Source organism: Zalophus californianus, chromosome 8, assembly GCF_009762305.2.
Source record: "Zalophus californianus isolate mZalCal1 chromosome 8, mZalCal1.pri.v2, whole genome shotgun sequence".
Taxonomy (NCBI): Eukaryota; Metazoa; Chordata; class Mammalia; order Carnivora; family Otariidae; genus Zalophus; species Zalophus californianus.
In genome coordinates this window covers 55,135,666-55,150,259 of record NC_045602.1, presented here as the reverse complement: position 1 = coordinate 55,150,259, position 14,594 = coordinate 55,135,666, and the positions used below count along the sequence as shown (strand labels likewise).

Below are 14,594 nucleotides of genomic sequence, written 5' to 3'. Positions count from 1 at the left end.
CAATTTTGGTTAAATTTATTTCTATTTACTTGATATCTTGTATGCTATTAGAAATCATATTTTATTTTTTTAAAGATTTTATTTATTTATTTGAGAGAGACAGAGATAGCTACAGAGAGAGCACTAGAGGGGAAGAGAAGGAGAAGCAGGCTCCCGTTGAGCAAGGAGCCCAATATAGGACTCGATTTGGGAACTCCGGGGTCATGACCTGAGCTGAAGTCAGTTGCCCCAGAAATCATATTTCTTTAAAAGTCAATGTTGTTTGTTCCTAATATATTCAAACATAATTGGTCTTTGAATATTTACTTCGTATCTGCAACTCCGCTAAATTAATTTATATATTTAATAACTTCTACACTTCTTGGATTATTCTATGCACACATCACCTATGAAAAAATAGCTAAAATTTTCCTTCCTAATCTATACCTTTTATTTCTTCTTTAAAATACTAAAACCCACAATTATCTAAATCTGAGTAATGTGTAACTCCAGCTGTAAATTCAGTAAAAAGATGCCAGTGGATTCAATCTTCTTTCCACCTCCCATACTCTCACTCAACTACTCTGACCAGCTCACTACTCCTCACATCACTTCCAATCCGGATGAGTCTGAGCCGAGCCTAGCGAGCTTGGAGGCGGGCTGCGGAAGCGCGCGCCACTGGCACCCTGACCGCTCCGCCCCTTGTCCAGACGCAGCCAATAAGCGGCTGCCTCGTTCGAGCGTCCTACCGGCCAAAATGGCGGCGGCGGTTGGCGCCGAGTCCCGCTTGTAGTTTCGTTGCCTTACTACTCCCGTTGCAAAATGTGAAAGAAGGGGCTGGCGGAGGGGGGCTGTAGGCAATGAGTCGGCGAAGGAAACATGGGGACAGCCCTGGCCTGAAGAACACGCCGCGCAAAGCGGCGACGGCTGAGGAATGCAGCTCGATGGTCGAGCCAGGGAAGAGGCGGCTGAGGTCGGCCCGCGGTTCAGGGCCCCGCAGGGCCGGAGAGACGTCTCCCCGGCCCGTGTCGCAACAAGAGCAGCCTCCAGCAGCCGCTTCGTGCAGTAAAAGTAACCCCGAGGGTGAGACGTCGGCAACGCGGCCTTTCCGGGCTTAAGCGCTGCAGCCCCACAGCCCCGCTTGCAATGGGCGATCCTAGGGTGCGGGTGGGGGGTGGAGTTTTAGTGTTTTCTTTCTCTGGGCTTCTTCCCTCGTGAGTCCGAAAGGAACACGACGCCACTACCCCCATGGTTTTAGTCTCCGAATTGGAGCTCTGCCACGTTCTGTTTGACCACCCACTTGTTGCCCCTGCTATAAGGATAGGCCCTGTGATTTACCTGTTTGAGGGAAGGAGGGCGGCTATTTCTAGACTGCTCCTCCAGTCTTCCGCAGTGGCAGAGCAGGGAAAACTGATAACCTGTTGCCTTCACTTTATTTCCATGGGAATTGTTCCCCGCCCCCCCCCCCAAACTTTTTGCCCTGACTTGCTTTAGTGAAGGGATCATATAAACAGCTATCGCTATCTCTATCATCCTTAAGAGTCTGGGTGATGTCTCACTTCATTATGAATAAACCGGAAGTTCCTGTGTATGATGTCCCTCAAAGTAGGAAACTAAGGGCCCCTGAATATTTCATTCTGGTCAATTTTTGGTGTTCTATTTTTTTTTAAGATTTCCAGTAAATCCTGGTAGGAACTGAAATTCACACAAAAGCTCTTTCTTAAAGTGTGTTCTTAAAATACGACTTTTGTTACCTTGTCTTTAGTTTACTCCCATAAGGCAATTCTGGAATGAACAAAAATGTCTGTAAGAAATTTAAAATTGATAGTGGACAAAACTTCACAGGAAATGGGTCGCTAAAGCTTTTTGAAGTAATTAGTGTAAGTTGGATAGAGTTAATGAAAGGGAGCTAAACAGACTTTTCCTGAAGTTTCTGCTGGGAGCTTTTTGATTTTCGAAATGTATCTATAAATTACAGGCGGTTCCCAAAGCCTCCAAGTTCCAGTAGTAATGAATGGAGTGACTAGATTATACAGTAGTATACATTCATAGAGCTACTGAGTTATCTTAAAATACTTGCTATTTACAGTGTCAAATTTGTGAAGTATTACAAGGATTTTTATGTGAAACATTTCAGTTGTTATTAAAGTAATATCATTTCTGGGAGAAAATTTTATAATTGGACTATAAAAAGTAATCTAAAGCATATGTGACATTGGGGTATTAGGAAGTAAAGTTATGCTTTACAATGCAACAATTGTTTTTTAATCTTATTTTATGTAGAAAGATATGAAACACCAAAGAGAGTGCTGAAAATGGATTTATTGTCATCTACCTTCAGTTCTCCTAATGATCCAGATGGACAAAATGATATCTTTTGGGATCAAAATTCTCCAATGACAAAACAGTTAGGTAATTTATTATTAATTAATATTTTTATCTGGGTAAATATTTGGCAAATGATTAGGATTTAACTATAGAATTTCAGTAGGGTAATAACAGAACTTTTATACAACAGATGTTTTTTGAGAAATCTTATGTGATTGGTATGGTACGCATGGGATGTCAGTGCATAGTGATCTAAGCCATGCTAATTAATATTGTTTTCTACAAAGTGACTCCTATTTTTAAAAATTAAGTTTTTTGTTTACCATTTATAGGAATGTCTTTGTTCTTTAGGTAAAGGAAGAAAAAAACAGATTTACACCACAGATAGTGATGAAATCTCACATATTGTTAACCGTATTGCTCCTCAGGTAAATATCACTAGTTTTATAATTTATTTTAGAACTGTGAAAACTGTGCCACTAGGCCCATGTATGAAAAATGTTGTCTTTTACAATTCTCTTTTCTGAAAATAGAGCACCAAAGGTTACTTTTACCTTTTGTACGACTGAAATGTATGTTTTGAAAAAAGAAACATAATGTATAATTGGCAATATATATTTTCCTAAGCATATATCTTATATTTTAATTTTTTAGAGTAATGAATTTTGACTAGAGCTTTGTGTTTATTTTGTGTTTAATGTTGTTTAACAATATATGGCATTAGTTTTAAAGTTACTAAAATGATAGAATCAGACAATAAAAATTTAAACTTTTTAAAGTTTTTTGTGATTGGTATTTGTTTACTGTCAATAGCACAATTTTTCCCCATTGAAACTGCTCTTCTTAATACTTGTGGACTAATATGATCATTTAGAAATACTCATCAAAGTGGAAAGAACACTGAATTTGAAGTTAGTTCTCAGTCTACCTCCTATATTGGGTGACCATAAGCAAGTCACTTAAGCTCTCAGAACTTTAGTTCATTCAGCCATAAACCAGAATTACTTGTCTTGCTATCTCCATTGGACTATTATGAGGATTAAATTAGATAAAAATTCTTTGTAAACATAAGCACTATAAATGTAAGGTTATTTTAAAGTTCATTATGATAATTAAATTATTTGCTGTCATAGAACCATCTTCAAAAGTTTCTCTATTTCAGTTCCTGTACTGCTTGAATGGAATAGATATACAAGTTTAAGGCAGCCTGTATTCTGAACCTCTTTACTGTCCTCTCTCTTTTTATTTAACAATATTTAAATTCAGAAAACATCTAATTTTTGCTCAGTGTCCTTTCTGTAGGAAGTATGGGATTTTTCCTTGATACACCGTTGGATAGTGACTATATGTTCACCATAAACAATAGATGGCATTGTTCCAAACTGTGGTTACAAGGAATTACCATCATCCAAGTGGAGGAGACAGGAAATAAAGTTTTTCTTAGTGGCTATAAAATATCCAAAATTACAATCAGCACAGTCAAAACAACTCTGTTGCTACTAGCTTTACATTCCATGTTTGGCGTGTCATAGAAATTTATTTTACATTCGGTTCATTAGTTAAATAGCTTTTATGCCATAATACTATTTACTTCATAAGTTAACAATAGATCTTCATTAATTGTGGGTTTCACATGAAAGAAGCATAATAAAATGTGTTTGGACTGGCCAGCTTAAATAGTGATAAAAAGATAGTTGAGTAAATTACTGGACCCTTTACCTAAGTGGGCTGGAAATAATAGCTCACATAAAGAAATAGCAACAATATACAAGTGGTAACTTGTATATAAGAAAAAATACAGTGAAATTGGTTGCTTTTAAATGTTACTCTTTTCAACTAAGCACTTTTAAAGCATGTAAATCTTTGGTAGTGTAAGATTGTCATGTTCTCAGAATGACATGTTCATGCTTTTTATTTTTAGGTGAGTTACCTCCTCAAGTAGTTATTTAAGTCACCTTGATATTTTCAAAGATGGCAATTCTCCCCCCCCCCCCCCCCCCCCGCCAAATATTCACTTCCATTTTCCCTGGACAATCGTTTCACTTTTTTGAGGGATACTTTTCATATAGTGTTATTTATTTGAGGATGTGTATTTTTTCATCATTTTTATACAACTCTACACAGAATACTCTTTAGGACTAAATGAAGTAATGTGTGCAGATTCTTTATATAACACCTGGATTGTAGTTGGAAATCAATAAATTATGCAATTATTGAAGACATTTTTAAAATTTAACACAAATAGTATAAAAACATACATAGGACCCTTGTATATATAAAATTGGACATATAAAGTTGTCATACTTTATTCTCTAAAAATTGAATGAATTTAAAAATACTTGATAAATGGACAAAGGGTCCATAGTTAAATCATTAAGAATATTTTCCCTAAATTCAAGGTTGTTGTTGAAACAAAAGTGAAAATATATATCAAGTCTGAACATAAAATTATTGATTACTGGAGTATTTTGTGAAGCTAAAATCTAGGTTCAACTGGACATCTAAGAAAACTGCTTGCTGAATGAGGATTTTAAAGTATCAAGTTGTAGAGATATTTTCATCTAAACCTAGTAAATATAAACTGATAGCTTCTTCATGCCTAGTATTTTTCTGGGTGCTGATCATAAGATCAGTCCATGCTTTCAAGTATCCTATAACCTAGTGATAAGATTATTTTTAGCTTGTGTGATAGTTATTTATGTTCATTCTAAGTATTATATTCTAAGTACAAAAATAGAGTGGAAAATGGTTAAACCATTTGATTTGTTCGTTTGTAACTAATGAATAAACTCATTTTCTAATTTTTTTGCATGATCAGCTGACTGAAGGGAGTAGCAAAAACATCCAGGATTAAAATGGCCCTTTCTTTTCCTTAACAGTGGTTAAACTTCTTTTTCTGCTTTCTCTACTTATTTTTGTTCTTATCCCTGCCTTAATCTTAGCATCAGTTCTAACCTTGCACTTGACTCAGTCCTGAGTTTAATTTTAAGGGTTCCCAGTTCAGGTCAACATGGATTGTCCAACTTTAGATAAAGATTATAGTGAGGATAGGGAAAATTTGGAGAATCAGGTGATATAGAAAGAATTCCATATGTATCTCTCTCTATTCTTAATAAGTCAGTTTTCTCTTGGGGAAGAAAAAAACTGTGCTTTTACTGTTGAATATGCATTTGTTAATTAAATTCTTAAAACTTAATTTTTTAGAAAATAAGAAATTACCAATTCTGAATGTTTTCACTTCCTGAAACGTAAAAGGATCACTTCTTATAGCTTGTTATTGCCATCCTCCAACTTCTCATTATTCTGGAATTTGTGTAGTAACTATCACCCTACCAGAATTTTTTGCTTTAGGAAAATAATTCAGTGTAGTTAAAGTTTTTTCTTTTCTTTTTTTTGTTATGTAAACTTCTTTTTTTCTCCCCTTCTGCCAAAGGATGAAAAACCAACAACAAACTCCATGCTTGGCATGTGGATTGGTGCCACTGCTATTCCTTGTACTCCTAGTGTAGCAAAAGGAAAATCAAGAGCAAAAATCAGCTGCACAAAGTAAGTTCAAACTTTACAATTTTCCTGAGATTCAGTGGAGTGAATATTTTTAATATTCTGTTTTGGTTTTGTAAATATATCAAAATGGCTATAAATTATATTTTTTAGTTTTGACATGTAAAATTTTAGACTTAATTGTGTTAAAATTTTGAGTTTTAATATATTAAAAATATGCTTAACAATTGAATATTTATAATGACTTAGAAGTTTTCTTAGTTATAATTTCTAAAATTTTTTCAATAGGTTAAAAACACAAAATCGAGAGGAAGAACTTATGAAATTGGCTAAGCAATTTGATAAAAATATGGAAGAGTTAGATGTGATTCAAGAGCAAAACAAAAGAAATCATGATTTTATGCAGACAACTGCAGAAGCAGAGACTTTAAGCAATTATAAAGATAATGTACAAATGCAGTTATTACATGATATAGTTCCTGAAATAGATAATTCTATAATAAAGAAGCCAATGAAAGAAAACACCAAAATGTGTGTGGTAAATGATCAAAATAGCAGTCAGAAGCCATTTGACCAAAATGCTGAAGCAGCCTTTAATGCCATTTTTGATGGCTCTACTCAGAAATGTAGCGGACAGTTCAGCCAAGATTTGCCAGATGTTTTTTTGAACACAAGTAATACCACCTTTGGAAAGAAAAGCGCTTTAAAAGAGGAGAAAATCATTATGAATGAAATTCTGGTCCCTGAAAAACTGCCAGATAAAACCCCAGGATCACTTTTTTGTCAAGTGGACACTCCTGGAATGACAAAATCATGTGTGACTTCTTATACTGAGAAGCCAGAAGCTTTTCATAAACACCTTGATGCATTTACTACCAGCGATTTTGAGGATGATTGGGAAAACTTACTAAGTAATGAACCTTTTGTTATGCAAAATGTCAAAATGTGTGAACTTTTCCCTGCTCCTAGAACAGCCCAGATTGCTGATCAAAAGGAAATTTATAATTTTAACAATAAAAATGATAAAAATAAGTCAAGAATGAATACAAGTCTAGATACCAGGGTAAGGGATTCAAAAATTTTACAGGATCTCCCTTCAAAGACATATAACAAGGAATTAATAGATTCTGGAAAATACGGGTTTTCACTAAATCCAAATGATAAACCAAGCAAATTACCATCCACTGGAAATAAAATGAAATTTGAGAAATCTTTCAGTAAAACTGTTGTTCAAGACAAAATTCAAGACTGTACAGTTGCGTCTAATCTGACAAAAGTAAAAGAAGATATGCACACTAAATTTACTTCTAATGTAAATATTTCTGAAAAGTCAACTTTGAACACAGGATATTCTAATGAACAAAAAAATAAGTTCATTTATAATCAGTCTTTTAAAGCACCTGCTAATATAGATCATTTTGGCTCTGCAACTTTGGGCAATAAAACCAGTGTTTATAATCCAAATCAGACTAATACATCAAAGTTAGGTTCTTTCTTTGATGACTGGAATGATCCATCATTTGCCAATGAAGTTGTTAAAGCATGTCATCAATTAGAGAATACCTGGGAAGCAGATGATGTAGATGATGATTTATTATACCAAGCATGTGATGATATTGAAAGACTAACTCAGCAACAAGACATTAGAAAGGACAGTAAGATATCAGAAGGTAAACTTGAGATCAATAATAGTTCCAAACATGGAGCCAAAAACATGTTTACTACATCTAAAGAAAGTCGGTTGGTGCAATCGAAGCATTTGAATCTGAGCAGCATTTCAGGGTATACATCTTTCACAAATAGCTCACAATTAAATAAACCAGTGAAGATGGAAAAAGAAATTTGTGGAAATTCTCCAAGCTTTTTAGGTGCTACGACTAATTTAACAATATACTCTAAGAACTCAAATTGTCAGATCAATAATCTACATTATTCCTGGAATAACACTGATGTTCCAATACAAGTGAATAGTACTGAATCGGTTCTTACAGGGAATTCAAGTTTGAATGTGAGTTCAGATCATAGGAATACAGAAACTGCTACTTATAAGAAGAAATTAAGTACTCAGCATCTATCCCATAGGAACATAACAGATGGAGCTAAGAGTGACCTTAACAGACCAGTTAGATTTCCTAAGTATACATTTACAAAGGTGAAAAATTCCCAGATTCTTTCCCAGTTCAATCAAAATTGTATACCAGCAAGTATTTCTGATACCAAAATTACACAGGGTTTGGAGAAAAATAAAACTGTCAACCCATTTTGTGGGAAGACTGTTCAACAGCAATCTTTGGTGAAACGTTCTGAATCTATGGAACAACCTTCAAAAGGTATGTATAAAAATTTGAAAATCTTTGAAAATTATCACCTGGGAAAGTAGCTAAACTAGTTATTTGTTATATTGAATTTGTGTAACAATTTAAAAAATCATATTTAACTAGAATTCTTAAAGTGACTCTTAAAAATAATTATGCTCTAATATATAAAGGGTGGGGGATTTATGTTTTCAGAAGACTGCATTAGATTCTTAGTTTTTAATACAGTGACTAGCATATGGTAGGTACTCAATAAATATTTGTTGAATGTTTTCTGAATTGTTTTCTAGAAAATTGTACTTCAGGTAGATATATTGCTGTGAGATTGTGTTTACTAAATATCTCATTGTTTTAAAACTTGAATAATCTTATTCCTATGTTTAGCAGAACATTGAGGTGAACGATATTGAAAATTCAGAGCATTCTAATTAAACACATTTGCTACTATAATATCTGATATAAAACTCTGTTAGTTGTGATGGTTAGAACTGTAATTTACTAAGTACAACCTGTCATCTTTGATTCTTCTGATTCCTCTCCCACAATTCTATCAAGCGCCGTTGTTTCTACCTCAGAAAAAAAAATACATCTCAAAACGGTCCATTTTTCTCACTCTTAATTGCTACCACCCTTATCCAAGCCAACATTTTTTGACTAGATTGTAGTTCTTTTATCTGTCCCTTTTCAATTCTAGTCTCCAAACAGTAGGATAATCTTTTAAAAAACAAACAGGCAAACATGGCATTCCTGTGCTTAACCAAGCCTTCAATGATGGCCCATCATTTTTCAAATAAAATTCCAACTCTACGCTGATTTATACGGCCCTGGATGATCACTCCTTAGCCTTTCTGTCTGCTTTTTTATCTCACCTACTAAGCTTCAACTACACTAGCTATCTTTTCGGTTCCTCAAACAATAGTTTCTTTCCTAGTTCAGGAGATCTGACTGTGCTATTCCTAACTAAAACTACTACTTCCCAGCATTTGACAGCCCCATTCCCGTCTTTTGGTTGGTGCTTTTTTATCCTTAGGTCTCATTTTAAGTATGACTTCATCATAGAGACCTTCCTTAAACAACCTATAAATAGGTCTTTGTTATTTTCCATCATCTCTCGTATTCCTTCAGTTTCTTTTATCACAATTTGCAAGCAAGTATTGATTATTGTCTGTCCCATCTGTGAATACCTAGGCATACCACAGTATCTGCCACTTAGAAGATGTTTAGTTAACTATTTGAATGAGTATCATGCAATATAATGTGAAAAATCTGTTACTCACTGATATTGTAATGTTTTTTTTTTAAAGGGACTGTGTCTGGCATAACTACTTGTACATCTTAATGCCCAGTTCTTTCTCACAGCCTCATGTTTTTACAGATGCTGTTTCCTTCACCAGAAACACAGTGCCCCCACATTGCATATACCAGATCTGCCTGGCCATTTTCCATTTGTCCTTTAAAACACAATATGTTTCTGTCCACCCAGATAATTTAGCTTCACTTTCTCTGGGTTTCTCCAATACCCAGTGTTAACTTCTGTTATAGCATTTACGATGCTAGCTTGTAATTATTGATTTTCTTAATCAGTCTTCCTTACTTGGGGCTAACATTAGGATTCTTATCTATTATGTAGATTCATGCTAATAAGGTGAGGGAGTCTTTAGCTTCTTTTAGCATTAGATCATTGTTTTCTTTTTAGACTCTAGATGATGATTTTGTTGGCATTATTGCTACAACTTTCCTATTTAAGTGATCCCACCCGTTTTTTTTTTAACTTGTAACAGTAATATGCTGGTTATTTAAAAAAAAAGAAAACAATATTTTGAAGTGAAAAATTAAATTCTCTATTTCTCTTTTCTCACAGCCATTCCTCAGGGAAACCACAGTTAACAGTTTGGAATACATCATGCAGTATTTTCTGTGCATATAAAAGCGTGCATGCATGTTTGTGTGTATGTATACGTGTGTATACCTACAAATTTATTTAATCAGATGGAATTATGTACTCTGTACCTACCCTTTGACAACTTGGTTTTGCCTTCATTTAATATAGCTATCTTTTCCTGTTACTCATATAGTTTTGCTTCAGGCCTTCTAATAACTACATAGTATGTTATTATATGGACGTACCATGATTTATTTAACTGTTTCTCTATTGATGGAAAGTCCAGTTTGGTTGCCTTTTTTGCATTACAAACAATCCTCCAGTGAATATACTTCTACATAAATTTCTCCATGCTCCTGTGATTGTATCTGTTAATTATTGAAAAATTGATGTAAGAGAATGTTTTGAATTTGATGGATATCACCAAATCTTCCCCAAAAGTTACATCAATTTATTCTTATCAACATTGACAATGAATATTTCCCTACATTATAGCCTTGATATTTTGAAACTTTAAAAACTGTGGTCAATCTATAATAATTTAAAATATTTAAATTTATATTTAAATAAGTGTAATTAATTGGACCATACTCTCAACATGAATTTAGTTACATATAGTTATAACTATATTAAAAATGACTACATCTCTGCAATATTTGACTTTTCTCAAAACTATCCTGTCTGCATTTTTATTTTTTATTACCTCTTTCAGTTTATCTTATCAGTTTTTTTAAGTTTACTGATAGTACTAATCTTCTAATTAATATTAATCTTCTTGATATTACCTGTTGTTTCTACTTTCTTTTACTTTGTTATGTAGCAAGCTGCTCTCCAGAGAATGTCTCTGAAACAAAACCCATTTAACTACCTCATTGTTGTAAGGCAGGGTTTGGCAAACCATGGCCTATCCAAATCCAGCCCATAGCCAGTTTTTGTACAGCCAGCATGCTAAGATGGTTTTCACATCTTAAATAGTTGAAAAAATCAGGAGAAGAGTAACATTTCATGACCTTTGAAACTTACATAGAATTCAGATTTCATTGTCCCTAAACAAAGTTTTATTTGAACACAGTCACATCATTTGTATTGTCCATGGCTGGCTGTTTTCATGCTACAGTAACAGAGTTGAACAGTTGCAACAAAAGACCATATGAACTTCAAAGGTTAATATATTTCTGGCCCTTTACAGATCTTTTTTTTTTCTTTTTTGCTGACCTCTGCTCTAGGCTAAAGATTAAGAAGAGCCACTCTTGCTTTGTACCTTGTAATAGTTTGAGACTTTACCATGTATTTTTATTGAAGATTGAGTTAAAGGAAGAACTGATGAGAGAAATGGATGACTCTCTAAATCAGAATTTCATAGTGTGACTTTATTTACATCATTTGAAATTATTTTCCAAGAATGATCACCAAGCCAGTTGTAAAACCAGTTTTAGAGAGCTTTTCTGCTGTCATGGATTATTAACCTGTTTTCCTTCCAAACTTATGATCAATTCAGTTGTGTGTGTGTGCTGAGTTTTTGTTTCTCAGCTTTGAGACTAAAATATTAGTCAAGCTAATTATAAAGTATCTTGTAGCATCTTTGTGTAAGGAAAAATAGCTACAAATCTGTGAGATAATTAGTTTAGGAAATAAATAAGACATCAGAGTAATCTGGGAGTTTATCTAAAATATTTACCTCTTACCTTGAACACCGTCTTCCATTTCCAATTATACCAAGAAAGAAGGGGAGACAGATAATTTATTTTGGACAAATAATCTCCCTTAGTTAACAAGGGAAATGTCTTATAACAAAGCCTGAACCTTTGTCTAGATGGTAGTATAAATAATATTTCTCTGCCAACAGTACTACAGATTCTTACTCTGTGAGAGGCAGATTTTACAACATAAACAGTTTTACCAATAGAAGGTCATGTAAATATGATTTAAGGTGATGGTCTTAATTTTAAAACATCCTTTAAATGAGAAAATACGTTTGCTAATTTTAAAGTTTGATTCTTACTAGCATTATGTAGATAATCTAATATTTTAGCTTGAAGTGACTAAACTGTGGAATTAAATTCATTTTATTAGAACTTAGTATTTAGTTCTAATAGATTAGATATAATTGGATGTATATTAAAATCAAACTTAACTTATTTTCATTAATTTAAAACACATTGTTTATAGTATATTATCCCTGAGGTATACACTAAAATATGCTGCATAGGAATATGTCAGAATGCTTCACATTTCTGTATACTTAAAAAGACATTCAAATTGAAGATTTTATTCAGATATTCTCCTTTTTGAAATAATTTTCTAATGCTTATATAAAATGTATTCTCCAAATAAAAATATTTGACAGTGAATTATATGCTTATTGTCATGATAGATTTCACTAGATCACTCTAAAACATTTTTCCTCAATGGCTAAAATGACAATCTTGGAGCTCTATAGAGGAAAAAAGTTAGTGTGAATATTAATATAGCTTATCAGTAAAAATACACTATTTGAGGTATTTTGTATTTAATTCATTATATTTTGACTACTTTTCTACTAAAGTTTATATAACATTTAAAATCCCAGTTTTTAAAAAATATTCATTTGTGAATTATATAAATTAGATGTCCTTATTCCAAGAATTATGTGCTAGGAAGTTAAAATATACAGTTTAATCAAATGAACTTTATGACATTTTGAAAAGGTATATAAAATAAGGACAGATGGATCAGTGTTTGATTTTCTTTTGGCTAGAGCACTATATCTGTAAGTGGAATATCATATATAATAGTTTAGTGTGAAATAGTTATACCAGTATGGCAAGTCTGGATAATAAAAAAGTAAAAACGAAAACTCATATTCAGGATGACTTTACAGTCTATAAAAGTAATATCTATATTTTGTTTAATTTTTAGAGGAAGAAGAGAAAAATAAAAAGTATTCTCCTGAAGAAATTCAAAGAAAAAGACAAGCAGCACTGGTTCGAAGAATGGCCAAAGCACAGGCATCATCTCTAAAGGCAGCTCCCACTTAACTTGATTTCTTTTATGAAATATTAGTTGGAAGACATAACAAAGACAGTTAATAGCTATCTGTGATAGGAAATATTTTTTCTTGATTTCTCTGTGAGAAATTTAATGCTGACTTATAAAGCATGGACTTCTTTTTTTTTATGGACTTATATTTTATTTAATAAATCAATGTTTGCAATTCATTGAAACCTTTCCTTGGAGAGGTATGTGAAAATAATTGCATAAAAGTTTTGGAAATTCAGGAGAGCTAGCGATTATGTTGTAGAATTATACAGAGTAAAGTAATTATATTTTTAAATATTGTGGATCATCCAAAAATAGGTAATCTACTAATTTTTTTATCGTAATAACTCCCTAATACAAAGCTTCAACTCACTAAGTAAGATTTTTTTTTTATAGTTTTACCTTCAGTAACTGTTTCTAAGTTTTTTATACATTTCTGAATCTTAAAAATACTTTCATATTTTTAGGAACATGGTTGGTGGGAAATGACTTCAGTTTATTTGTCAGTAAATCACTATTTTTAATTCCTAATCTGAAATAGATTTTAATTTTAGTTTTCTAAAACATGATGTATTTTGGAAACTTTCCACTTTTTTTAGGGAAAATGCTGATTTAAGAAGTTTAGAAAAAAGAAAGTAGACTGGCTATATAAATAATATAGTAGTATTAACATTTAGAACTGTCAGAACCTTTAGATATCATCTGGTCCAACTTCTTTATTGTATAGGTGAGAAATGAATACTGTTATTCTGAAAGTCACAAGGCAGGTTAAAGCTGTGCTGCAATTAGAATGATTGCTTTCATTCTAATGAACACCTAGACAATTGTACCATTTTCTTCTGAGTATTAATTAGTATATAAAATAACTTGTTTGTAGGAGCATTAATTATTTCATAGTATAAAACTAAAAAAAAATAGTAACTCAAAGTACATTAAGGACTGTTTAATAATAATGCTCATTGTTTCGTATATTAAAGAATTCATTCCAGAATATAAAAATGAGAATCTTTCTCTTTTTAGTTTTCCTATAACTATTTAATTTTCCCTTAATTAGTTTTCTGACTTCACTAATTTGTTCATCTCTATTACTCTGTTTTTTCTTTTTGTCTGTTTAGAATTCTCTAAGCCAGAAAATCTAAGCAGAGGTCATAAGGGCAGTAAGGATGCTTTATTTGTCCTAAATGGCTTTGGGAGACTTCATGAAAGGTATAGATGCAAAACACCTATTAGTGCATTCACCACTACTCAGGTGTCTTAGAGCTATGATAATATCAAAACAATTAAATGCATTTTAAGGTATGACTATATAGAGATATATCCCTCTGACAATTATATTTTCATTTATACAGTAGAGTAACAGTGTAACACTTTCTTCTTCCTTTAGGTATTATTGGAAACAGTAGGGGTTAGTGGCCCTTCAGTGAACACACAGAGGGCTATATAGTTTCTCTAGGTTGGCTTTTTCCAATCTTTAGGAAATGTGTTTCTACACAGAGGAGGAATAATTGGCAGGCCTGACAGCTCTATTCCAGCTCAAGCTCGGCTACTGTTTATGCATCTCAGGCTGGCTG

General features: G+C 32.9%; 1 protein-coding gene across 4 annotated transcripts; it reads left to right on the top strand.

Annotated features, from left to right (window-relative positions):
* The first annotated feature begins 727 nt into the window (after positions 1 to 727).
* Positions 728 to 14,016, top strand: ETAA1 (ETAA1 activator of ATR kinase). 4 transcript variants are annotated; one of them, XM_027621764.2, is made up of 6 exons: positions 728 to 1,062; positions 2,263 to 2,391; positions 2,659 to 2,735; positions 5,741 to 5,853; positions 6,097 to 8,138; positions 12,904 to 14,016. In XM_027621764.2, exons 1-6 carry the CDS (start codon positions 840 to 842, stop codon positions 13,020 to 13,022), a joined length of 2,703 nt encoding a protein of 900 aa, XP_027477565.2. In that variant the 5' UTR covers positions 728 to 839; the 3' UTR covers positions 13,023 to 14,016. The 4 variants fall into 4 exon arrangements, with proteins under 4 accessions (XP_027477565.2, XP_027477567.2, XP_027477568.2 ...); XM_027621766.2 differs by having other exon boundaries at positions 9,985 to 14,016; XM_027621767.2 differs by lacking the exon at positions 728 to 1,062 and having other exon boundaries at positions 2,262 to 2,386.
* The last annotated feature ends 578 nt before the right edge of the window (positions 14,017 to 14,594 follow it).

What these genes read in the sequence shown, in the direction of transcription:
- ETAA1 (XM_027621764.2), top strand. Translation starts at nt 840, where the DNA reads ATGAGTCGGCGAAGGAAACATGGGGACAGCCCTGGCCTGAAGAACACG. An exon ending in CAGTAAAAGTAACCCCGAGG is followed by an intron (nt 1,063 to 2,262) that starts GTGAGACGTCGG and finishes TATTTTATGTAG; the next exon opens with AAAGATATGAAACACCAAAG. An exon ending in GCAAAAATCAGCTGCACAAA is followed by an intron (nt 5,854 to 6,096) that starts GTAAGTTCAAAC and finishes TTTTTTCAATAG; the next exon opens with GTTAAAAACACAAAATCGAG.